General features: G+C 43.0%; 1 protein-coding gene across 9 annotated transcripts in view; it reads right to left on the bottom strand.

Annotated features, from left to right (window-relative positions):
• NFIA (nuclear factor I A) overlaps positions 1-24522 on the bottom strand; it is a 427373-nt gene that overhangs the window by 119078 nt on the left and 283773 nt on the right. For all 9 annotated transcript variants that reach the window (XM_081193801.1, XM_081193806.1, XM_081193800.1 and 6 more), the window contains exon 3: positions 16946-17011. In XM_081193801.1, coding sequence (XP_081049927.1) covers positions 16946-17011 — 66 coding nt within the window. The remainder of the gene's footprint in view (positions 1-16945; positions 17012-24522) is intronic.

The raw sequence follows: 24522 nt of genomic DNA, 5'->3' as shown, positions 1-24522 counted from the left end.
GTGAGGGAGCCTTCCCAGACCCGCTGAAAGAGGTGGTTATTAAACCGCTTCTTAAAAAACCATCTTTAGATGCGGCCACGATGGCCAACTATTGCCCAGTCTCAAATCTTCCATTCTTGGGCAAGGTGATTGAGCGAGTGGTTGCTGAACAACTCCAGGCACGCCTGGAAGAAGCGGACCATTTGGATCCCTTCCAGTCAGGATTCAGGCCTCATCACGGGACTGAAACTGCTTTGGTCGCACTGGTTGATGATCTCCGGCGGGCTAGGGACAAAGGTGAGAGCTGTTTCCTAGTTCTGCTTGATCTCTCAGCGGCGTTTGATACCATCGACCATAACTTCCTTCTGGACCGTCTTGAGGGGCTGGGAGCTGGGGGCACTGTCATACAGTGGTTCTGCTCCTTCCTCCTGGGCCGTGTTCAGAAAGTGGTGGGGGGGGATGAGTGTTCAGACCCCTGGGCTCTCACTTGTGGGGTGCCTCAGGGTTCTGTCCTCTCCCCCATGCTTTTCAACATCTACATGCAGCCGCTGGGAGAGATCATCAGGGGGTTTGGGCTGGGTGTTCATCAGTATGCGGATGATACCCAGCTCTACCTCTCTTTCAAATCAGAACCAGTGAAGGCGGTGACGGTCCTGTGTGAGTGTCTGGAGGCGGTTGGAGGATGGATGGCGGCTAACAGATTGAGATTGAATCCTGACAAGACAGAAGTACTGTTTCTGGGGGACAGGAGGCGGGCAGGTGTGGAGGATTCCCTGGTCCTGAATGGGGTAACTGTGCCCCTGAAGGACCAGGTGCGCAGCCTGGGAGTCATTTTGGACTCACAGCTGTCCATGGAGGCACAGGTTAAATCCGTGTCCAGGGCAGCTGTGTACCAGCTCCATCTGGTACGCAGGCTGAGGCCCTATCTGCCTGTGGACTGCCTCGCCAGAGTGGTGCATGCTCTGGTTATCTCCCGCTTGGACTACTGCAATGCGCTCTACGTGGGGCTACCTTTGAAGGTGACCCGGAAACTACAACTAATCCAGAAAGCAGCAGCCAGACTGGTGACTGGGAGCGGCCGCCGAGACCATATAACACCGGTCTTGAAAGACCTACATTGGCTCCCAGTACGTTTCCGAGCACAATTCAAAGTGTTGGTGCTGACCTTTAAAGCCCTAAACGGCCTCGGCCCAGTATACCTGAAGGAGCGTCTCCACCCCCATCGTTCTACCCAGACACTGAGGTCCAGCACCGAGGGCCTTCTGGCGGTTCCCTCACTGCGAGAAGCCAAGTTACAGGGAACCAGGCAGAGGGCCTTCTCGGTAGTGGCGCCCTCCCTGTGGAACGCCCTCCCACCAGATGTCAAAGAGAACAACAACTACCAGACTTTTAGAAGACATCTGAATGCAGCCCTGTTTAGGGAAGCTTTTAATTTTGATGTATCACAGTATTTTAATATTCTTTTGGAAGCCGCCCAGAGTGGCTGGGGAAACACAGCCAGATGGGCGGGGTATAAATAATAAATTATTATTATTAATAATACAACTAGTTCAAGCATTTTGGAATAATGGCATCACAGCAAGGGACCCACAGAGTCAGGAAAAATACATTTAAAGAAGCCTTAATTTGTTTTTTAAACAAATTTTTAAACATTAAAGAAAAGACCCAGGAGAGTTTCGAAAATCTCTTGGGGCAGCTGCAACCCAGAGGCTGCAGGTTAGCCACCCTGTTTATACGCCCTTCTGAAAATATCTACACATGGAATGGCATGGGAGAGGAAGGAATGACTGCTCTCTCTAAATGGCACCCCATGTTTAGCCCAAAGGCGTTGGTGTTTATTATTGTTTCGCAATGCCCACACCTTACTGAGCACCAGTTTTCCTCACAAAGGAGGAAAAGAAGGGGCAACCTTTCCTATTACGGCTTGCTTGTGTTCATCGTGCTAATTTGAATGCTTACCTTTATTCCTGGCCCACAGTTTTAACCTAAGACATAAAAGGTTGTAAAAGTCATGTACTCTACTGCCAGGCTACCCTTGTGTTCCTGTCCATCATCCTGTTCAGACACGGAAAGGGCTAATGATCTGTCAGCTAGGTAAATTCATTACCCAGGAGAGAATAGCGCGCCGCTGCTTTTGCCCATTCACAGCAAGGATTTCTTTCGGCATGATGCTGCATCTTCCGAGTCTCACGGGAACAGTTTATGGTTGGCAGAATAGCACTAATAACAACAATTTACATTTATGTGGTTCAGGGCATGCTCTATATTTCTACCCCTAGATCGTTCATACTCCCACTGGCAGATTCATCAGTCAGCATGGAGGAGATGCTGCCCTCCTACTCTCAGGACCAGGTTTCCCCTAGTTTTTCTTTAATGAAAATGGGTCAAGAAAGCTACAATTTGAAAGGAAGGGAAAAGGGGGGGAGTGGAAATAGAGCAGTGATAACCAGCTGCTGCCTTGAAGAAAATAATCTTCCAAGAGCCAATTCCAGTGAAACATTTTCTTCTATTCGTGGAAGGATGAATTTTAAACAAGCTGGGTTGTGTCCAAAAGGTTCCCTAACTTTGACTCACTACGTCAGAGAAAAAAACCCTACCACTGCCAGCAGGGAACCTTTGAAGCCAGCTCCTTATTTGCCGATTTGATTTATTGTGTGACCCCCCTCAAATACTTGGGATGGATAAAAGAAAAGTTAAAGCGTATAAAACACAAAATGTGATGTAACCCTTCTACTACCTTGCCTTAGGTTACAAAAAGTCAACTGAAATAAATAAATGAGTACTTAAGTTCCAATTTCCAAAGTTAGATTCTGGCTGTTTCCTGGTAGAGATCATTTGAGAAGCAGCCAATAAGGCCTCTTTGTGCATATTTGCAGTCCTTACATAATAATAATAATAATAATAATAATTTATTATTTGTACCCCGCCCATCTGGCTGGGTTTCCCCAGCCACTCTGGGCGGCTTCCACAGAAACCAAAAAACACTAAAATATCATACATTAAAAGCTTCCCTGAATAGGGCCGCCTTAAGATGTTTTCTGAATGTCAGGTAGTTGTCCATCACCTTGACATCCGATGGGAGGGCATTCCACAGGGCGGGCGCCACCACCGAAAAGGCCCTCTGCCTGGTTCCCTGTAGCTTCGCTTCTCGCAATGAGGGAACCGCCAGAAGGCCCTCGGCGCTGGACCTCAGTGTCCGGGCAGAACGATGGGGGTGGAGACGCTCCTTCAGGTATACTGGGCCGAAGCCGTTTAGGGCTTTAAAGGTCAACACCAACACTTTGAATTGTGCTCGGAAACGTACTGGGAGCCAATGTAGGTCTTTCAAGACCGGTGTTATGTGGTCTCGGCGGCCGCCCCCAGTCACCAGTCTAGCTGCCGCATTCTGGATTAGTTGTAGTTTCCGAGTCACCTTCAAAGGTAGCCCCACGTAGAGCGCATTGCAGTAGTCCAAGCGGGAGATAACTAGAGCATGCACCACTCTGGCCAGACAGTCAGCGGGCAGGTAGGGTCTCAGCCTGCGTACCAGGTGGAGTTGGTAGACAGCTGCCTTGGATACAGAATTGACCTGCGCCTCCATGGACAGCTGTGAGTCCAAAATGACTCCCAGGCTACGCACCTGGTCCTTCAGGGGCACAGTTACCCCATTCAGGACCAGGGAGTTCTCCACACCAGCCCGCCCCCTGTCCCCCAAAAACAGTACTTCTGTCTTGTCAGGATTCAACTTCAATCCATTAACCGCCATCCATCCTCCAACTGCCTCCAGGCACTCACACAGGACCTTCACCGCCTTCACTGGTTCTGATTTGAAAGAAAGGTAGAGCTGGGTATCATCTGCATATTGATGGACACCCAGTCCAAACCCCCTGATGATCTCTCCCAGCGGCTTCATATAGATGTTAAAAAGCATGGGGGAGAGCACGGAACCCTGAGGCACCCCACAAGTGAGGGCCCAAGGGTCTGAACACTCATCCCCCACCACCACTTTCTGAACACGGCCCAGGAGAAAGGAGCGAAACCACTGTATAACAGTGCCCCCAGCTCCCAACCCCTCTAGACGGTCCAGAAGGATGTTATGGTCGATTGTATCAAAGGCCGCTGAGAGATCCAGCAGAACTAGGAAACAACTCTCACCTTTGTCCCTAGCTCGCCGGAGATCATCAACCAGTGCGACCAAGGCAGTTTCAGTCCCATGATGAGGCCTGAACCCTGATTGGAAGGGATCCAAATGGTCCGCATCCTCCAGGCGTGCCTGGAGTTGTTCAGCAACCACACGCTCAATCACCTTGCCCAAGAATGGAAGATTTGAAACTGGGCGATAGTTGGCCATACTGGCCGGGTCTAAAGATGGTTTTTTAAGAAGCGGTTTAATGACCGCCTCTTTCAGCGGATCTGGGAATGTTCCCTCACAGAGGGAAGCATTCACCACCCCGCAGAGCCCATCGCCCAGCCCTTCCCGGCTAGCTTTTATAAGCCAGGATGGGCAAGGATCAAGGAGACAGGTGGTTGGTTTCACTCGTCCAAGCAGCCTGTCCACATCCTCGGGGGTAACGGATTGAAATTGATTCCATGCAACTTGACCAGACAGGGCTCTAGCACTCTCCCGCCCCAGCCCTGCTCCCACGGTGGTGTCTAGCTCCTTCCGAATATGAGTGATTTTATCTGCAAAAAACTTTGCAAAATCGTTGCAGGAGATCTTGGGGTCTTTACAAGGCCCCGATGGTAAAGGTGGTTCCGTTAAATTGCGGACCACCTGAAAGAGTCTCCTGCTACTATTTTCTGCAGATGCAATAGAGGCGGCGAAGAAAGTCTTCTTTGCCGTCGCTATCGCCACTTGGTAGGCTCGACGTTGAGCTCTAACCTGTGTCCGGTCAGATTCGGAGTGAGTTTTCTGCCACCGACGCTCTAGCCGTCTCAGCGATTGTTTCATCGCCCTCAGCTCCGAAGAAAACCACGGGGCTGTCCGGGCTCCATGCAATCGGAGAGGGCGCTTCGGAGCCAGACAGTCGATAGCCCTGGTTAACTCCGCATTCCAGCGGGCCACCAGGGAATCAGCTGAAAGGCCATCAACACGGGATAAAGCATCCCCTACCACTCTCTGGAAACCATTTGGATCCATTAAGTGGCGGGGGCGGACCATCCGAATTGGTCCCACCTCCCTGCAGAGGGGAAGGGTCGCGGAGAAGTCCAGTTGCACCAGGAAGTGATCTGACCATGGCACTTCTTTGGTTTCATTTTTACTTAGTGTCAGATCACCCACGTCGCTAGAGGTGAATACCAGGTCTAAGGCATGTCCATGACTATGAGTTGGGCCCAACTTATTCAGGGACAGCCCCATGGAGGCCATGCTTTCCACGAAGTCCCGAGCGGCCCCTTGTAAGGTCGTGTCGGCGTGGATGTTAAAATCCCCTAGGACAACCAAACTAGGTGTCTCCAGGAGAACATCCGCCACGACCTGAAGCAGCTCGGACAGGGAATCCTTGGTGCAGCGGGGAGGTCGGTACACCAAAAGGAATCCTGTACTGCCCCTATTGCCCAACTTCCAGAACATGCACTCAGAAAACTGGGTCTTCCCAGTAGGACGCCTGGTGCAGACTAATGACTTCCTAAAAATCACTGCAACCCCCCCTCCCCGCCCACATGACCTGGGTTGCTGTGCGTAAGAGAAACCTGGTGGGCAAGCGGCAGCAAGGACGGGCCCATCTGTCTCATTCAACCAGGTCTCTGTCACACAAGCCAGGTCAAATCCTCCATCCACAATCAGGTCGTGGATGGCAGTGGTTTTATTCACTATTGACCTGGCATTACACAGCAACACCTTCAGGTTATGTGGGTTTCCCCTGTTGATTCCAGTATCCATCTGGTCAAGGCCAGACCCGGAGGCAGGGATAGTCTTCAAACAACGACTAAACCTGCCTCCTCGGTAATGACATGGTCTGGTCTTAGCGTAACTCCGCCTCCTGCCCATGATCACCGAGATCGGATGTCCCAGTGCTTCCCCCCCTGTGGAACTTGTCCCAGCCATCGTGTTGGCTGGGGCCTCACTCCCAGGCAGCCCTGATCCCCCCCCTTAAAAACAAAACACAAACTATACAGAACCAATAAAACAACAGAAAACAAAAACAGAACAATTACACTAAAATTAATCCCCAACCAAATATCCATTACACCCACCCACCCCCAGCAAGAGAAAAAAGGAAAAAAAGAAATACAGATTTAAATTGCCACCGACTGCTTGAGGACATTTTAAAACACATTGGAACAGGGAAGCAATTGCAGAACACTTCCCAGCTTCCCCAAAAGTTTGTTCCAAATAAGGGCCTGGGCCACGCCCCCTGGGCCAGTTGGAGAAGGCCCTGGAAGGGAGCAGGCCCTGCAGTCCTCACCCAGCCGATGGTCCGAGGCTTCCCTGCAGCAGGAGTCCCTTTATAGCCGGGAGAAAGGGCCTGGGCCACGCCCCCTGGGCCAGTTGGAGAAGGCCCTGGAAGGGAGCAGGCCCTGCAGTCCTCACCCAGCCGATGGTCCGAGGCTTCCCTGCAGCAGGAGTCCCTTTATAGCCGGGAGAAAGGGCCTGGGCCACGCCCCCTGGGCCAGTTGGAGAAGGCCCTGGAAGGGAGCAGGCCCTGCAGTCCTCACCCAGCCGATGGTCCGAGGCTTCCCTGCAGCAGGAGTCCCTTTATAGCCGGGAGAAAGGGCCTGGGCCACGCCCCCTGGGCCAGTTGGAGAAGGCCCTGGAAGGGAGCAGGCCCTGCAGTCCTCACCCAGCCGATGGTCCGAGGCTTCCCTGCAGCAGGAGTCCCTTTATAGCCGGGAGAAAGGGCCTGGGCCACGCCCCCTGGGCCAGTTGGAGAAGGCCCTGGAAGGGAGCAGGCCCTGCAGTCCTCACCCAGCCGATGGTCCGAGGCTTCCCTGCAGCAGGAGTCCCTTTATAGCCGGGAGAAAGGGCCTGGGCCACGCCCCCTGGGCCAGTTGGAGAAGGCCCTGGAAGGGAGCAGGCCCTGCAGTCCTCACCCAGCCGATGGGCATTTTCACTTGATGTGGTTTTTATGGATTGTGATGGAACATAAAATTGGAAACACTGGTTCACTTTCATATGCCACTTCATATGCCATAAGCAGCATCCTGAAATCTGTTGGAAGGTGGACCCACACGGGAGTTTGCAGCAGTGGTCTATAAGTATTTTCTGAAATTCCTGTTCTGCTGCTGCTTTCAGATTTTTGAGGAAAAATCCACGATCTTTTGAATTTTGATGTCTGCTGAGATCTGAAGGGGAAACTAGCTGTACTAGTATTCAGGAGCCCTATGGCGGGTGCCTTCTCTGCCTACTTTTAAACAAGTGCAGAAAACTTTTCTGTTCTGCTAGCCCTTCACAGACAGTTAAGATTACATCCCCCACAATGGTCTATTGATGTTTATTTTATTTTAATTTTTTAAAAACTTTTTATGATTTTATTGTTTGGTTTTATGTTTTATATTGTTGTAAACCACTGTGATATATCTTTATGACACAGTGGTATACAAATAAATAATAAACTATATTGTGATCATTTCTAGATGGCTTGATTCATAAGTTTGCCCAGTAAGTTTTCCAGATCACAAATGAGAAACCTAGGTACTGTCAGAAACTTATTTCATAGTTTTCTACAAAGTTCTCCTGCCTTCAACCACTGAGAACCACATATTTAAAGTACGGTAAGTGACAACTGCTAAGGTTGATGTAGAGGTGGGATGGAGTGAATAAAACCAATGTTCCGTTAGAAAATGGGCTAGTTGCAATAAGGACCTGCTAACTATAAGAATTAAACTTTGAGAGTATAAAAAAATGCATTTGTTTTGCTACTGAGATAAACAGGACACTGGACTAGATGAATCTTTTCCCTGATTCATATTGAGTGAATTCTGTTTTTATATATTGACTTTACTTGGTGTTTTACTATTTCTGCTTCATTAAGCACTATTGGTATATTTTGCATTTTATACTTTTGTATTGTTGTTGTAGTTTTGAAATTTTATCATGTAAGCTGTCTTAAGAGAGACTTTTACTGAGAACGGCAGACTATAATCATTTTAAATAAATAAGCAGGGCTATTTCTTATAGCCGCGCATTACAGTGCTCCGTTTTCTCTACCAGTACTGCTTCCCACAGTGTAAAACACACACAAATGAAACAAATCAGGAACAGGAAGGATTTCCTGTGCAGAACTGCCATTATTATTAAGTAGCAGGGAAACAATTCATTGGTGCAACAGTAAGATCAACAACCGAAAATAAAGTTAGTTACAGATTAAACTGTGTTAAAAGCATTAAAAAGAAATGAAAAGGGAGATCTGTAGCTAGAATCACTACCTCTTTATTATAAATGACTCCAAGGTTTATTCTAACAAGTCACAGGAGCAACCTTCCTTTGTGAATTCAATCTCCCAATCTTGCTTTTTTGGTACTTTCTGAGAAACACACACAGTAGCTTACAGTTGTGCTTCCCATCTACTTCTAAGACTCCTGACTAAACTGCCTGGAGGTGATTGTAAGAACTTGCTCAAGAATCATTTGATAAATCACTTGGCATCATTCAGATGAGACGGAGGAGGAGAAAGAAGTGGCATATTTCATTGCATGCATTCAGCAAAATTTCTTAGTTGTCAAACACCCGCATCTTTTAGGAATACTATAGTATGTAACACATGCAAACAAACACAGGAAATGTGATGGACATGATTACCAGCATACATGCAGCTAAACGCTACGGTGCTGCTTTGGCTGCTGCAACACAAGGAGACACTTCTGCCACTGCAGCTAAAGTGATAAATTACGCTATGCAGTCTGCCTTACGTTACATTTGAATACTTGGAAACTTTACACTCTCCCTTATTACAATGGCATGCCACAACTGGAGAACCAAGTGACCCTGACCCTATTCTATTTTATCTGCTTCCTTTTGTTGTCTTTGCACTCAATTTTTCTGCCAGTATAAGTGACCATACTCTATTATATCATGCTTCTGTTGATAGATCTTGCAAATTCTTCCAGCATCTCACAACTAATAAGCGTGCTGCTATAAACAAAATGATAAGCATTTCCTCATATGGAATTCTGACATTTGGCCACTAAAGATTGATAACATTAATTTTGGATCCATCTGTATTTCCTTCTTTTCTATATGACTTACTCCAGTTTGGGGCTTTCCAGGAAAGTGCAAGAAAGCATCTGATGTGGCATAATGGTGTCTTTACATTGTACAGGGCTGCTGCACATGCCTTGCTAAGTTTAGCTACCATCCTGGGCTCTGTTTTGAAGCCTGCAATGGACTTCAGAATCCATACAGGGTGGAGGAATTTAAATAAAAAATAAAAAATTAATTTTTATTTTTATTTTATAAAAAATGGTTCAACAAGACATTTGAGCAAAACAGTTCCATTTATTGCTATCCCCATCATAACCCCAAACTGTGCTCTCATTCACTAAAACCAGATTTCAGTTCCCTTTTAGGGTTGTTTTAGTACCCAGTTTGCAGACATTTAACATGAAGAAGTCCAGTATACACTCTGACATAGCCTGGCCTCGCTTTCAGCATGCCACTACTAGCTCACATTTTTAGGCGACTTGTAGAGAACTGGCGAAGCCCTAACACAGCCACTTGACACAGGATGAAGTGGCATCTGTTAGGCTTTCCCTGTGACTGCTAAAGCTGAATGTGAGCAAACTTTAAATCCTCTCTAAGTTAAAACAGAAATTCCCTTCCTTCTTTCTCTTTCCCCTCATTTTGGCTCTTCATGTGCAGAGGTATAAGAGGAAGAGTCTATAACTGCTAATGTAAAATTCCTCACAAGATGACAGGCCTGCTCACAAGACAATAACCTCTCAGCACTTCTAAAGTCAATGGATAAGCTTTTTATAAGAGGAAGTATAAAAATGGATGAGGAAGGAAGAAACCTATAAAACTTTTACACATACCTCTGTCTCAGAACTCTTCCTTAATTACGACCAAGTAATGAATACTTCTATTAACTGACTGATTTTTAGAGTGCACTTTTATCTACAGGTTCTATATTTACAGTGCAAGCCCTTTCAATTAATACACGAAACAGGAAATAAGTGGCTAATTACTGTATTTCACTGCAAGTAACAGGTCTTTCATTGGACCTGTTAAACGAGGGAGTTAAAAAAGAAGCTATGGTATGCAAATTGAGGACAAGGGTTACTGGGTTGACAGCAAAAGATACACTAATTTGTAGCACAGCTCGAGACATTTTTAAGGAAGAAACTTTCTGGGCTAACTGTTTTGGGAGTACGTTTCCGTCCCAGTACGTTTCCGAGCACAATTCAAAGTGTTGGTGCTGACCTTTAAAGCCCTAAACGGCCTCGGTCCAGTATACCTGAAGGAGCGTCTCCACCCCCATCAGTCTGCCCGGACGCTGAGGTCCAGCGCCGAGGGCCTTCTGGCGGTTCCCTCACTGCGAGAAGCAAAGCTACAGGGAACCAGGCAGAGGGCCTTCTCGGTAGTGGCGCCCGCCCTGTGGAACACCCTTCCAGCAGATGTCAAAGCGATAAACAACTATCTGACATTCAGGAGACATCTTAAGGCAGCCCTGTTCAGGGAAGTTTTTAACGTGTGACATTTTACTGTATTTTTGGTTTTTATGGAAGCCGCCCAGAGTGGCTGGGGAGGCCCAGCCAGATGGGCGGGGTATAAATAATAAATTATTATTATTATTATTATTATTATTATTATTATTATTATTATTACTGCTGTAGAATCATATTACATATGATTCCAGTTACAGATAGGTAGCCGTGTTGGTCTGCCATAGTCAAAATAAAAAAATTCCTTCCACACGAAAGCTCATACCAAGAACTAACTTAGTTGGTCTTTAAGGTACTACTGGAAGGAATTTTTTTATTATTACATATGATGAAAGATTTAGAACTCAGTTTCATATCTGCACAACCATTTTGAACTACAGTCACAGTAAAAAAACAAAAACAAACAAACAAACAAACAATAACTTATGTTTATATTATCCTCCTTGGAATTCTTGCTGAACAAGTACAGTGGTACCTCGAGTTACAAATGCCTCAGATTACAAACGCTTCAGGTTACAAACTCTGCTAACCTGGAAGAGTTACCTCGAGTTGAGAACTTTGCCCCAGGATGAGAACGGAAATCATGTGCCGGCAGCGCAGCCGCAGCAAGAGGCCCCATTAGTGAAAGCATGCCTCTAGTTAAGAACAGTTTCAGGTTAAGAACGGACATCCAGAACGAATTTAGTTCGTAACCAGAGGTACCACTGTACAATTTTTCTGATTAAATCTTCTTTATTACCTGCCCACAGCATTTTCCCCTGCAGGTACCCACTTCTGGAATGGCCCTAACACCCAGCTATCTTCCTGTGTGGGTACAGGACTGTTCTCAAACTCTCCTTCCTTCCATCATTTATTCACTTACAAAGATTTATACCTTGTCTTTTGATAAGTGCCTGCAAACCAAATCCATATCAGAAACATAATAAATAATAAATTGGATTAAAACACCAATAAAGCCTACAATAGATAAACACAATAAACATTCAGCAAGATAAAAATAGAAACTAAACCAATTAAAAGGTCATCTCTAAAAGAACATGAAAACTGAGCACACGTCTCTCAGTGCAATGAAGCAACCATCAGCCATGCCTAGGAGGAAAGTTCCAGAGTTTGTTTGGCACACGAGAAAAATCATGTTCTCTGGTAGTCACTCACCTAATTTCCAAGGAGGAGCCACACTTAGAGAAGATTATCTTAACTGATGGACAGGCTATAAGGAATAAATATGTGTTCTAAATGCCTTGACCCCAGTCGGTTTTGAACAAAACCTGCACTTTGAATAAGTTGAGAAGCAAACTGAAACAGCATGGAGGTGTCCCACTGGATATGTAATAAGTGATTCTTGGATTGTGACTACATATATATTCATGTGTGTGTGTGTCCTCTCCTGTCTTGAGAAACCAGATACTTATTTTTGCTACATTGCCTATTCCTTCACAGAGACTGCTAACTTCAAAGTGCAATGAGTATGTCATGTCCTTCAGGCACCATGTGGTCAGGCCACAAACATTTGCTTTATGCTATCAGTACTTTGTGTCAGTATTTGCTTGGATGATTTCTTTTTTATCAGAATGTGTTTCTTGCGGAGGTTAATGGTTAACAGCTGTGACATCCAAAGTGCTCTGTCAATTTGCAGCTCTTGCAACCTGTAGGTCACTGGTGAGGCAGCCTTCATGATTGGCCTGAACATTGTCTTGAGAACTGACCTTGAGTGACTCCCCCATATGACGTTGGATTGACAGCCAACTTGCACAGGAGCTCTACAGCAGAATGGCAGTGATGCCAACAGCCAGACTATGGCTGGAATCCTGTGCACACTTATGCCAGGGAAAGTCTTGCTGAAGTCAATGGGAGTTATGTTACCAGTAAACCTGCACAATATTTATGATCAGGGGGAGTAACTGTATAAGACTGACTATAACATAAAAGACCTTTGCAAATAAGTGCATACTTCTGACTTTAATATGAAAACACACTAAATATGCAATAGCATATCCAAGCTATCTGCATTTTAAAAAATATACAGTACAGTGGTACCTCGGTTTAAGAACAGTCCTGTTTATGAACGATTTGGTTTACGAACTCCGCAAAACCGGAATTTTTTAAGAATTTCAGCTTGGTCTAAGAACAGAATCCAAATGGTGGAAGGGCACCAGTGGCAAGAGGCCTCATATGGGAAAGCACGCCTCGGTTTAAGAACAGTTTCGGTTTAAGAACAGACTTCCAGAAAGGATCAAGTTCGTAAACCGAGGTACCACTGTATGGTAATTTTCACAAATAGCCAATATACAAAAGTACTTATACAGCAGGGGGAAAGTTGCTTAGTAGTTTTTCCAACAGTTTTCTATGTAGTTACCTGCCCTGTCCCTCAAAGTTCTAGAAATAGGATTAACAACTTCAGAATTTGGGATTAGAAGCAATAAAGGAAGGGAAACACTTTATTATGGCTGGGTTATGCATGGAGTAAAGAGTGTTTGCTGTTCTTGTGAACAGTGCTACCATGGTAAGCAGATTGTGGCATAGTGCATTGGTGGGTGCCAGTGACCTCTGTACCAGACATGAATCAGTAAGGGTGCAAATCTAGGGAGAACATACTCTTTGCACAGAGGTGGTTTTATGGTTCATGTTGGAACTGATCTTCACCTAGTACATTTATCTTATCAATTCAGTTCTGGTGCTTTATCAGTGAGAAGCCACTTGAAACCACAATAAAGGTGAACAGATAGCCAACTATTGGTTATGTTAGAGATGAATCATAAGAGCAGGAAATTGATTTATACAAAACCAAGAGTCAAAGTTTTTAATCTCCACTCCTCATGCATGAAGGACAAGAGGAAAGGAGGAGCGAGCAACCACAAGGCTTATAGTGGAAGTCTTACAATGGGAAACCATGGTTTCCTGTTAGATTTGTAATGAATAAATCTCTATATCCATAATTCAGCTCTATTTCTGAGTCATGTGACTGGGCACCCTTTCTACCTACTTTACTTGTTATTAACCCTTTCCTCCTACTAATTTATCTTAAAGGAATAGCTACTCCAGAACTTGTAGTCCTCAAACTGCAATTTAAATGATATTATAAGCCAAACTGTTTGCTTCCATATTGTGATAAATATGGCAGCTTTGAGCAAAACCTTCTCCTGAACCATATTCAGAAGCATGGGTATAAAGATGAGGTTCTGTAAGAATGTTAGCAAGATGACACGAACCACTTTTTAACTGCATTACTTATTATTTCAACATGCATTCAATTGAATTATGGCAATGGAGTATGAGACTGGGTTCAACATGCAAATGCCAGGAGAGTCATTCTCTGATTTCATCAAAGTCTCTTTGAGATATTGATCTATCTTCTACAATGAAGGGGCAGCCTTAGGAAAGACAGTCATGCATAGCAATGACATTATTGTAAGGTTAGGGCCAATTTATACATGATACACAACTGCATCTAACTCTCTCCCTTTCTCTCTCTCTCTCTCTCTCTCTCTTAAGAATGCAAAGCAGGAATGGAAGTTGAGGGTGGGAAGGAGCTATTTAACACTTTCTGTTTGGGCTAATTTTCTGCTGCAAAGCCAGTCCCTCCAATGTATCTCCCAGTGAAGAGCAGCTTCAGAGTGGGTTTTAGAGGGGAAATAGTATGAGGGGAAAGGATTAAGCTCTCTGTTTCAGCACACCTTTCTCAGGCATAAAATTGGGACATTACCTTGAAAAGTATTTGCATATCCTTCTGGGTTCCATCAGTCATATGGTCTGCATCCTGACTTTCTTAGGAAAGGCAGGATGGTCTTCTAGTATCTTTGTTTGCCATGATCACAAAAGTATCTACAGCCATAATGTCTTTGATGTCCAATAGGTTTTTTTGGATCACCATTCAGCCAAAGTTACAGATAGGTAGCCGTGTTGGTCTGCCATAGTAAAAATAAAATGTCAAAATAAAAAAAATCCTTCCAGTAGCACCTTCAGATACCATCTGAAGAAGTGTGCATGCACACGAAAGCTCATACCAAGAACTAACTTAGTTGGTCTTTAAGGTGCTACTGGAAGGAATTTTTTTATTTTGACATTCAGCCAAAGTTTAACAAATTTAAAGTTGCTTCTAATGGGAAGGTTTGAAGTGCCCTCTTACTGATTTAAACCTGCTTAAATCTCATGCATGCACATCCCTATCTAAATAAATAAATAAGTGGGTGGATGAATTCTTAGGCCACCTTTATAAATTCAATACTATTATCACAAGGGTTAACAAACTACGGTAGTTCCGTGAGTAGCTGCATGCCATTATTTAGCACTTTTTACTGTTAGGAAGAACAAGGTGCCTTTCCTTTACTGAGGTACAGTTAAGGAATTGCAACTCAAAGCACAAAGAAAGCACTGGAATTACAATTAGTATCAATTTAGATGCTAAATAACTTTTTTTTTGGGGGGGGAATCTAAAATCTCTACATTTGTTTAACGAGCAATTAATTCAGTAAACATTGGTACACAGCTGCACTAATGTATACTGTCCTGTTTGCATTTACATATAAAAGCAGCCAATTCCTTGAAAAAACCCCAACTTTTAAATTTACGATTCAAACTTGTACTATCAATTTCTGTCTGTCAAATGACAGTTACGCATGATGATTAAGAGCTTTGCTGGACTTGAACTCCTGTCATTTTCTATTTCACTATCCCAGCACTAATCTTTGCAGAGTTCTATAAATAGCATCTCCCTCCTCCTTCAAGAGGGCTTGACTTCTTTTCAAAATGCTGAAGTTTGAAAGGCATACCATGTCCCCATACACATTCTAATTAATTTGATGCAGTTTGATGGGGGGAAATTATGAATCGTCAAGTTTATCTTCTTCTTCTTCTTCTTTTTTAAAAAAGACAATGTTAACAAAATGTTTAGACAAAAGCATTCAATGGCATGAATTCACCATGGAGGAAAAACAGTTCTGATAAGAGAGGGGCCCAGGAAGCAGGGTGACACAGATCTATCAAGGATGAACACGGGTTAAATAATGTCTCCTGATACATTTTCATTGCTGTCTTCTACTTTTGTTTGTTTATGCTTTTTAATCTAAAAGAAGTAATAGGAAATCAGGATTTCAAACAACTTCTTTTTGCTTTTTTTTTTTTAAGGACCCGAGTTCCTGCGTTCTGTCCGAGTCCTTGCATGAGAAAAACAATTTCCACTTGTGCAGTGGAACATTCCATTCCTTCCCCTTGCTTCCCAATCTGTTCTTCAGAACAGATTTAGGAGGGGTTTGGGAGGGGGTTTCCAATGCACTAGTGGGATTCATTCCGCTTGCACAAGGACTTCCTGGGATTCAATCCTCTTTGACTTGAAATGGCGCCCAGCTCTTCAAATATTGCGAGTGTTTTGCTGCTGCTTTTACTCTCCTGTGGCACATTCAAGGAATAGCTGGTGCAGTTTGCATCTTACTGATTTGTGTTGCAGAAGCTACTTACCCACAATACGAGGAATGCTGAACCTGTTCTTAATGAAGATCTAAAGCAAATCTGCTGACCGGGAAAGGCTATGTTCAAAATGGCACATGCTTAAGTCTCTTGAGGGACGCGGGTGGCGCTGTGGGTAAAACCTCAGTGCCTAGGACTTGCCGATCGCATGGTTGGCGGTTCAAATCCCCACGGCGGGGTGAGCTCCCGTTGTTCGGTCCCAGCGCCTGCCAACCTAGCAGTTCGAAAGCACCCCCGGGTGCAAGTAGATAAATAGGGACCGCTTACCAGCGGGAAGGTAAACGGCGTTCCGTGTGCTGCGCTGGCTCGCCAGATGCAGCTTGTCACGCTGGCCACGTGACCCAGAAGTGTCTGCAGACAGTGCTGGCTCCCGGCCTATAGAGTGAGGTGAGCGCACAACCCTAGAGTCTGGCAAGACTGGCCCGTACGGGCAGGGGTACCTTTACCTTTAAAGCAAATCTGCTGACCGGGAAAGGCTATGTTCAAAATGGCACATGCTTAAGTCTCAGCGAGGAAAGTAACAAAGTGTCATCACCCACCTGACTTCCCCCCAAATCAACTGAGCTGCTCAAGTGATTAAGTCAGGGTTTTTTTTTTGAGTGTTCATCTTCAACACTCGAACAGTACAGTTCTTACATGTCCCATTCAGTTCTTGCATGTCCCAGCCAGCTGATCCCCTTCCTCAAGAAAAAAATTAATACTCTTATATTGGAGGGGTGGTGGTAACTAGCGGTGAAGGGTGTGTGTGTGATCAGTAGGTGGGGATTGTTGGGCTCTGCCGACCCTGCTAATGACAACCAACTCCACACAGCTCAGCTGAGGCACTTGCTGATAAGAGACAGTACAAGTCTAATTTTCCCTGGGGAAAACCCAAAGAGATATGGACTAAAAGAATCTAAGGCAGCAACAGGTACATACTTACCATTTTCTGGCTGGTCCTTGATATCAGCTTCACTTGGCTGGCTTGGACTTTCAGACTGACTTGAATCTAAAAAACATAAAAATGACCAAAAATTATAGGAATCGGTTGTGGAAATAAGATTTCCAAGTTCCAGACTTTAGATGATATATATTGCAATCTCTCTATATTTCCATCCGATAGAATATACAGTATTATATTTTCACTGAACTTTAATGGAGTAATCAGATTACATTACATAGTTTTTCATTAATCAAACTTTGTTGTAGAATAAATTCTACAAAATCTGAAACCAAAATTCGTAATTATAGAAAACTTTGAAAAACCATGCCATCAGGCAAAGAATTTGGCTTTGTAATCCAGTGTGGGTTTGGGGCATGTGAGATTCCCTAATACTGCAATGTCATTATTTTTCAATAGCCTAACAACTTGCTGTTGAGACATTAACCTTTTCATGTTTGTATTATTAACTACCTTTGTATGAAAGTGCAGGCTTAATCAGCTGCTTTAATTCACAGAAGCTTCTGAATGAATTTCAGCCTGAATAAAGAGCTATGCCTGTTCCTAAACCCTAGAAACCTCTCTGTTTCTTGATGCCAATGCCCCAGGTTCCCAGAGCTGCAATTCCCAGGGTTGGCAGACCTCGAAACTTCAGAAAAGCTGGGGATCACACCTACTATTTTCCTTTCTTCTCTTAACCTAGATAGTGTGTGAAGCTGGGGAGGATGAAAACTGGGGGGAAAGACAGCTGGTGGAAGAGCTTCCCATACCTGTGCCTTTCTGAGAGTTAGCCAAAAATGCTCAGAAAAGCCATCTATTGCTCTCTTTAAGTGGTGAACTCCAGTGGTGAATGGTGATAGATTCTGGTACCAAAACAGGACCTTGGTGCCAAAGAAGAGCCAATGAGAAACAAGAAGGAATTATCAGCAATGCTCTGGGAAACCTTGAGGTTTCCAGAAGTACAAGGGACATTGAAAATATCTGAAGTGGGCAATCCCACAAAAAAGAAATGGACCAATGTCATCTGAGCATGCTCAGTGCTCAGTAGTCATGACTGCTGAGTGTCAGCTGGAAGAGAAAACCAGGAAATTGTATGTGTGAGCCTACAGAAGGAATGAAATGCCCTGCTTCAGCCCCCTGCAACGTATAATATCATGGAAGAAAGCATGGCTGGCTGAAACCAGCATTTTGTTACAGATCCCCCTTCTGTCTAATTGGCATTGATAGAGAGAAGCTTATGCTTGTGGCAACCCTTGAGTTGACTTCACCTTGAATTTCCAAGGTGCAGTGAAAAAGTCTGAAATTTGACCACATTTTAGAGAGAACTCCACACAAGATCAAAAGGTCATAACACCATACTGTGATTAAATTGAAAATCTTACTTCTATTGCTATGAAGTGATAACACCGCCCTTGAGGTATTAACAGCATGAAAGAAGAAGTACTGCTGATGACTTTGGGTCAAACTATGATAACATATTACTTTTTGAAAAGCGTGCTAGCTTTTAAGCTAATGAATATTTTAATTATCAGACTACCATAAAGAAACTTTTGATACTCCATATGGATTCCCCCCCCCCCCCGCACCTCCTGTCAATATGCATTTGTTATACAATGGTACCTTGGGTTAAGAACTTAATTCATTCTGGAGGTCCATTCTTAACCTGAAACTGTTCTTAACCTGAGGTACCATTTTAGCTAATGGGGCCTCCTGCTCCTGCTGCCCGATTTCTGTTCTCATCCTGAAGCAAAGTTCTCAACCCAAGGTACTATTTCTGGGTCTATAACCTGAAGCGTCTGTAACCCGAGGTACCACTGTAGAGTAAAATCGACAAGCCCGTATCAACTAAGAAACTATAGCTAATTAAAGTACACGAAACAATGTGTGTATTTACAATTGTACATCTAAACATCTAAAATAAGTTTCATTCAAATGCATTTTTTCAATGTGTGTTCAGTTCAACCAAACTGTTGGTGACATAGTGATTTCAGAATTAGTGTCTTTATTGCCAAACATTAACAAATAATTTTTCCTTGATTTTTCTAAAGGAAACGAAAATGATTAAATAAATAAACAACTCATCTAGCACTGTGCCAAATTTCAGTGTTGTGAGATAGTATTATTATACTGTCATTTAAGATGAAATGGCTTGCACGTTAAAATTCTAATTCTGTAATCCTATGCACCCCTACTTAGGAATAACCCACATGCGACCTACATCTGAGTAAATGTGTTTATGACTGGGCTGCAGGAGTTGCTAACTATTTGTATGCTATTCTTTTAAAGGATGTTCATGCTATTGGGTCACACTGTTTTGTTCTGTTTTTAAATTTACATATAATTGTATACCACTTTTGCCATGGAAGGCTTAGAGGACACACTAGTCAGGAAACAAGACAAGAACCTTATCATTTTTCTTAAACAAGAACAGAACAGCAACATGTTATAAGGTTGCAATAAGATGTGTGGTTTCCCCCCCTGACTACAGCATCATTATGCTTTTTCAGATCTACAGACGTATTTATTTTCTCAGTTGTCTTGATATCTGGGACCAATGGTTCATACTACAATACTTCCTATTATTGCATTCCTCCATCCTTTCCAGCTTAATTTCCATTTTGGGGGGAGAAGGGTATGGAGATTCTGCATGCTGTCCATATGATTCATGCTTTGGTGTCAGGTATTAAAACAAAGTCCACAGGATCAATGTCCCAAAACATTCTTTCTGTTTCTCCAACTCTCCATAGTGCCATTTCGACAACTACTGCATGATTTAGGAGATTATCCAGGTTATGGCTTCTGAGCTCTTTGATGGAAGCAAGTCCTCCCATAAACTACATTTCTCTTGTGGATGAAATGGGCATCAAAATTGGTTAGAACAGTCTCACAGTTGTGTTTAAGGCCTACTTCAGCAAAGATGAAAGATTTGTAAGCACTGCAGAGTTTTGTGGGTGACATGGTATTTCTATTCAAATCAAGCCATTACAGGATTATTAAAGGGAATGTGTCTGCTGCAGAAAATAGTGCTAATTTTCTTTGTCAGAAATTGGTGCATTTAAAACTTTACCTTCCATACCATGGCATGGAGCACTTAGAGGAAACAGCTAGGAAGCTAGACAATATTTATTGCCCCTCAAAACAAAAACAGCAGCATCAAGAAACACCCAACTATACTGGAGTTCAGTGCCTTCTAGGGTCTAAAATATATAATACTGATTGACATGTACAATTACAATAATATCAGAATGAAGTATTATATATAAACAAGTACTGTAAAAGGATATTACGATATTATGTTGCAAACAAGGAATATAAAATTATACTATGTCGTTCTCGGATTTGAAATACAATAAAGCTTGGATGTCACAAATTTATCCCAGTGTTTATACTTTTTCTGACCTTCTTTTTTCATCCTGGCTATCTTTAAATTTATTCTGTTTTTGAAAAGACCCTTCAGTCTTTTCGGCTACCATCAGGATTAAACATGGGAACTATGGCTCTGAAGAAAGCAAACTACCAAAATGTTTCAAAACAAAATATAATTCTGTTTCCTTGATTTTTATTCAGATACTGAAGATGATTTGACACAGTCAAGAGTTTCAGTGTTTGGTTATTAAAGAGGAAATTCACAGAGCAGTCCTAAAAATGCAAAGTACACAGCAGAGGGTTTTCATTTGGTTCACACACCACGGCCCTATTCAATAGTATGCTGACTGTAACTTCCCTATTTTGGATTGCTAAAAAGATAACTCAAAATCCAGCTTTTACAGTATATTACACACTTTGTGTTCTGATGCACACAAAACATACCCAGTGAAATCAATGTGCAGAGTAGATAACATTTAATTTATCTAAATGAAAGAAATTTTCATCCACATTTGATTTAAATTAATATTACTTAATATTATTACTTAATATAAATTCAGGTTAGCCATTCATTTATTTATTTTATCCCTCCACACACACACTCATATACACAAACACACAGAGGCAGAGTTATATTCCACCACCTACATAAATTAAGAATCATGCAAAAATGCATAACCATATACATACTAAATTGGTGTTCCCCTCAAAGCAGGTTTTATTGCTGTTAGGGCAGGTAAGAAATAATTATAAAATTATTATGAAAACAGGGCAGTTCTGATCCAACTAAACATAATAATTCTAAAATCTCATTAACGTCAATGGAAGAAAGTTAAACATATACATAACTCTGCCGCTGAAATCAATGGGATTTAAAAGCAGATTGTGCCCGGTATTATTAAAGTGAGACTTTAATTTATTACAGATGGAGATAGAGCCATTATAGTGAAGTAAATTATTAGTCACACACATCCAGTAATCTAGTTTGAGGAAACGTTTGCTGGTGGATTCCAACAAATCATAAACATCACAGTATTGGAAGGTGAAAAAAGCCTATAGATAAGCTTTTCCGGGGCTGTATCAGCTAGTTATATGGCGCTGCTCCCAAGGAATTATACTGTGGAGTCTCTAAGTGGACTTTCTCTTCTCCATTCTCCTTTCCATTGTCAATGGTGGCAGCAACAGGGGGATCTTGGGATGCATTGCAAGGGGAGAGTTTTGGACAAACTGAGAGGGAACTGGGTTGGCAATGGCTTGGGAGGGGTTGGTAGGTAGGCTGGGATGGTGAAGGAGAAGGGGATGGTGAAGGAGATGGTGGGATGGTGAAGGAGAAGTGAAGTGGGTTGGAGGGAGTTGTGAGGGGATAGGGCTTGGGGCAAGGTGTAAAGGGAGGGAATTAGCAAGGGGTGGATGGGTAGGTGGGAAACAACAGAAAGGAAGACAGCCCCTAGTAATCACATATATTTCCTCTACTTTTGATGAATATACTGTGTCTAATGAGAGAAATGGCATGACAGACGAGCCAAACTTTCTTCTTCTGATGCAGCATCTGATTTCATGATCAGGTTTTCTGAGACTTTTTAGCCTTTAGACAGGATTTCTTGACTTTCACAGGCACAGTAATATTATATCAAAATCCTAACTCGGATCCTGAAACTTTATCAGTCTCTAAAAACCACAGAAAGCTGCAGCCTCTTTCTCTAACATAGAAAAAGCCTTTTGACCTTTTTGATTCAAAGAATTCTACTCTCTATTTTTCCCCTGACAACTTGGGGATAAACCTATAAACCCATTAACAACTGGAACTGAGAAGATGGCAGGTGATCCAAACCCAAAAAGTCATTATTCGTAATGAATAATAATGACATTTATAATAAACATGTGCAGAAGACTATGAGTAGAAGATTGAAGGAAAATAATACTATGGGCTAGTTTATGGCTACAGATCACATATTCATTGAGCAAAGTATGTCAAATATCTCCATTTAAATTATTTTGGGGGGAAGAGGAATATATACTATCTCTGATCTTTGCCCAAATGTGGCTTTTCTTTCACGCATGGAAATTGCTTTTGCTGTCATGAGTTGCAATATGGAACATATACATGGTGAAGGAACTCTCAGTGAACCCAACAGCACCCAACTATGTATGAATAAACATGTTTAGGACTAGGTTATACATATTTTAGTTTCATGGAGTCAAAGAACGATGCTATGGGACAACATTCATGTCTCTTAACATCTAAAAACCCAATACTGTAGGTAGAGGCAAGGTAGCACATTTGTATAGTTTTCTGAGAGTAGTAGTCACTGGGAGTGTCAATTGGGAGCCTGATTTGAATAACAGGCAGAACTTTGTGGGATGGCTTATTTCCCCCATGAATGCTTTTCAGAAAATGGAGGTGTGATCCCTTGCAACGTATATAATCGAAGGACTCAGAAAGAAGTATGGTGAGGACAGGCATTTCCAGTTTCAGTGATGTGGATGGAGAGGACAGAGCCATTAATGGCAAGAAAATGAAGCTTTACACCATGGAAGAAACTCTGGGATAAGTCTGTGCGCTTTCTTGGGTAAGTATAAAGAGATGCAGGACTGCCTGAGGGTACTCCAACAGTGTTCCCTAACACCCCCCCCGCAAATCCCCATCCCTAGCCTAAGGTGGGCATTTGAGAAAAAAAATAATTAGGTGGATTTGCTTACCACCTGCAACTTACATCAGCTTCCAATTTTCCTTCAGCAGTATAGATACAGGTACAGTATATTCAACTTGTTGTTCAAGTGCTCTTCACTGCTCTACCCTACCCCTTAACTTCAAAGTCCTTTCCTTTTCAGCAACTCTATTTACCTAAGTTGTATCCCATTAACTCCTGAGAAAAAAGGTTCCACACAGTGGTAAAATCACAGCAACCCTAGCCTCATTTTTGTGAGAGGACTCTTAATTCCCATACACTGGGAAAGAGATTATCTTTGATAATAGAAATGTAAATCAAAGCTTGCTGTTGTTTATTCCAGACAGACATTTCTGTGTTAAGTCTGTTTATCAGGCAACACTCTGTCTAAGCCAGGAAGCAGTCAGCCTTTGTGAGAAGATGTCTGCAAGTATATTTCCCAGGAGCCCTTGCAGCAAACTTTTGTGGCCAATCCCCCCCAACCTCCCACTCCTTGTTACCATACCAGAAAATTGTACTAAGACAGCCCATAAGTAGATGAGCAAAAACAACTAGCTAGACTATGCTGATGAGCATGAATGAAACCAAAACATGTGCGCACAGTCTGCTGCCCTTTATTCTAAGCAGACTTTGTGTATTACATCTGTTTAGCAAGCAACACTTTGTCTGAGTTGTCCCGCTTTGTAAAAAGGAGTTCCCAGAAACTCCAAGGTGACTTTTGGGGGGGGGGGCTGCACAAAAGATCCTTATTGCAGGCTATATCTCAAGAACTGTATATATAATATGAATATGATATTTACAAGACTCAAAAAAATATAGAATTTGGCTTCAGTTTAAGTTATTCTATTTTTTTGCATGAACAATGTACTGGTATGGAGTGATAGGCAACAGAGTTTCAGAGGGGAGGGGGAATTTGTTACTAGTTTTTAATACACTTATAAATGTTTGCTTTTTTAGAGGTTTGCTCCCTTTGTTTATTACTAGACCATATTTCTTTTGTAGCAGCATACATTAACTTTTGACTTAATTCATACTGTCATAAAAGGCTTCCGGCTTTATGAAAATATTCTTAAAACACTGCACAACTACGCTAAAAAAGAACAACACAGGAGGAGAAAATCTGTTGCCCAAAGGAATTAAAACCCAAATTTTCAGGCTTCCCCTCCCCCGAAGACAAAATAAACTTAACTTGTTTGTATTCTCCTCAGTCGTGTTGTATGCATCAGCAACTAAAAACAAAGAAACTTTTAGCTGCTCAGACAAAATGCAGAAGCTCCCCAAACGACAAAGCAAGCGGGGTGGGAGGAGGGGGGGTAGCTGGGAAGCATTCAAAAAGTCTGACAGTCCATTCAATATACGGATGATGGCCATAATGCATCCAGGGTCCCCTTGCTAATTAAATATGCATTGGCACAGTTTTGATCGATGCAAGCCATGGATCAGATGACACACCTGCAAAATCGTGAGCCCAGAGCTCCCAGGGAAAAAAAGGGGGAAAATACAGCCTGTCTCCTTATCTTTGTTTTCAAAGGCTCTCAATTTCTG

This window comes from Podarcis bocagei (assembly GCF_964188305.1).
Source record: "Podarcis bocagei genome assembly, chromosome: 5".
Taxonomy (NCBI): Eukaryota; Metazoa; Chordata; class Lepidosauria; order Squamata; family Lacertidae; genus Podarcis; species Podarcis bocagei.
This window is presented reverse-complemented; position numbering and strand designations above follow the sequence as displayed.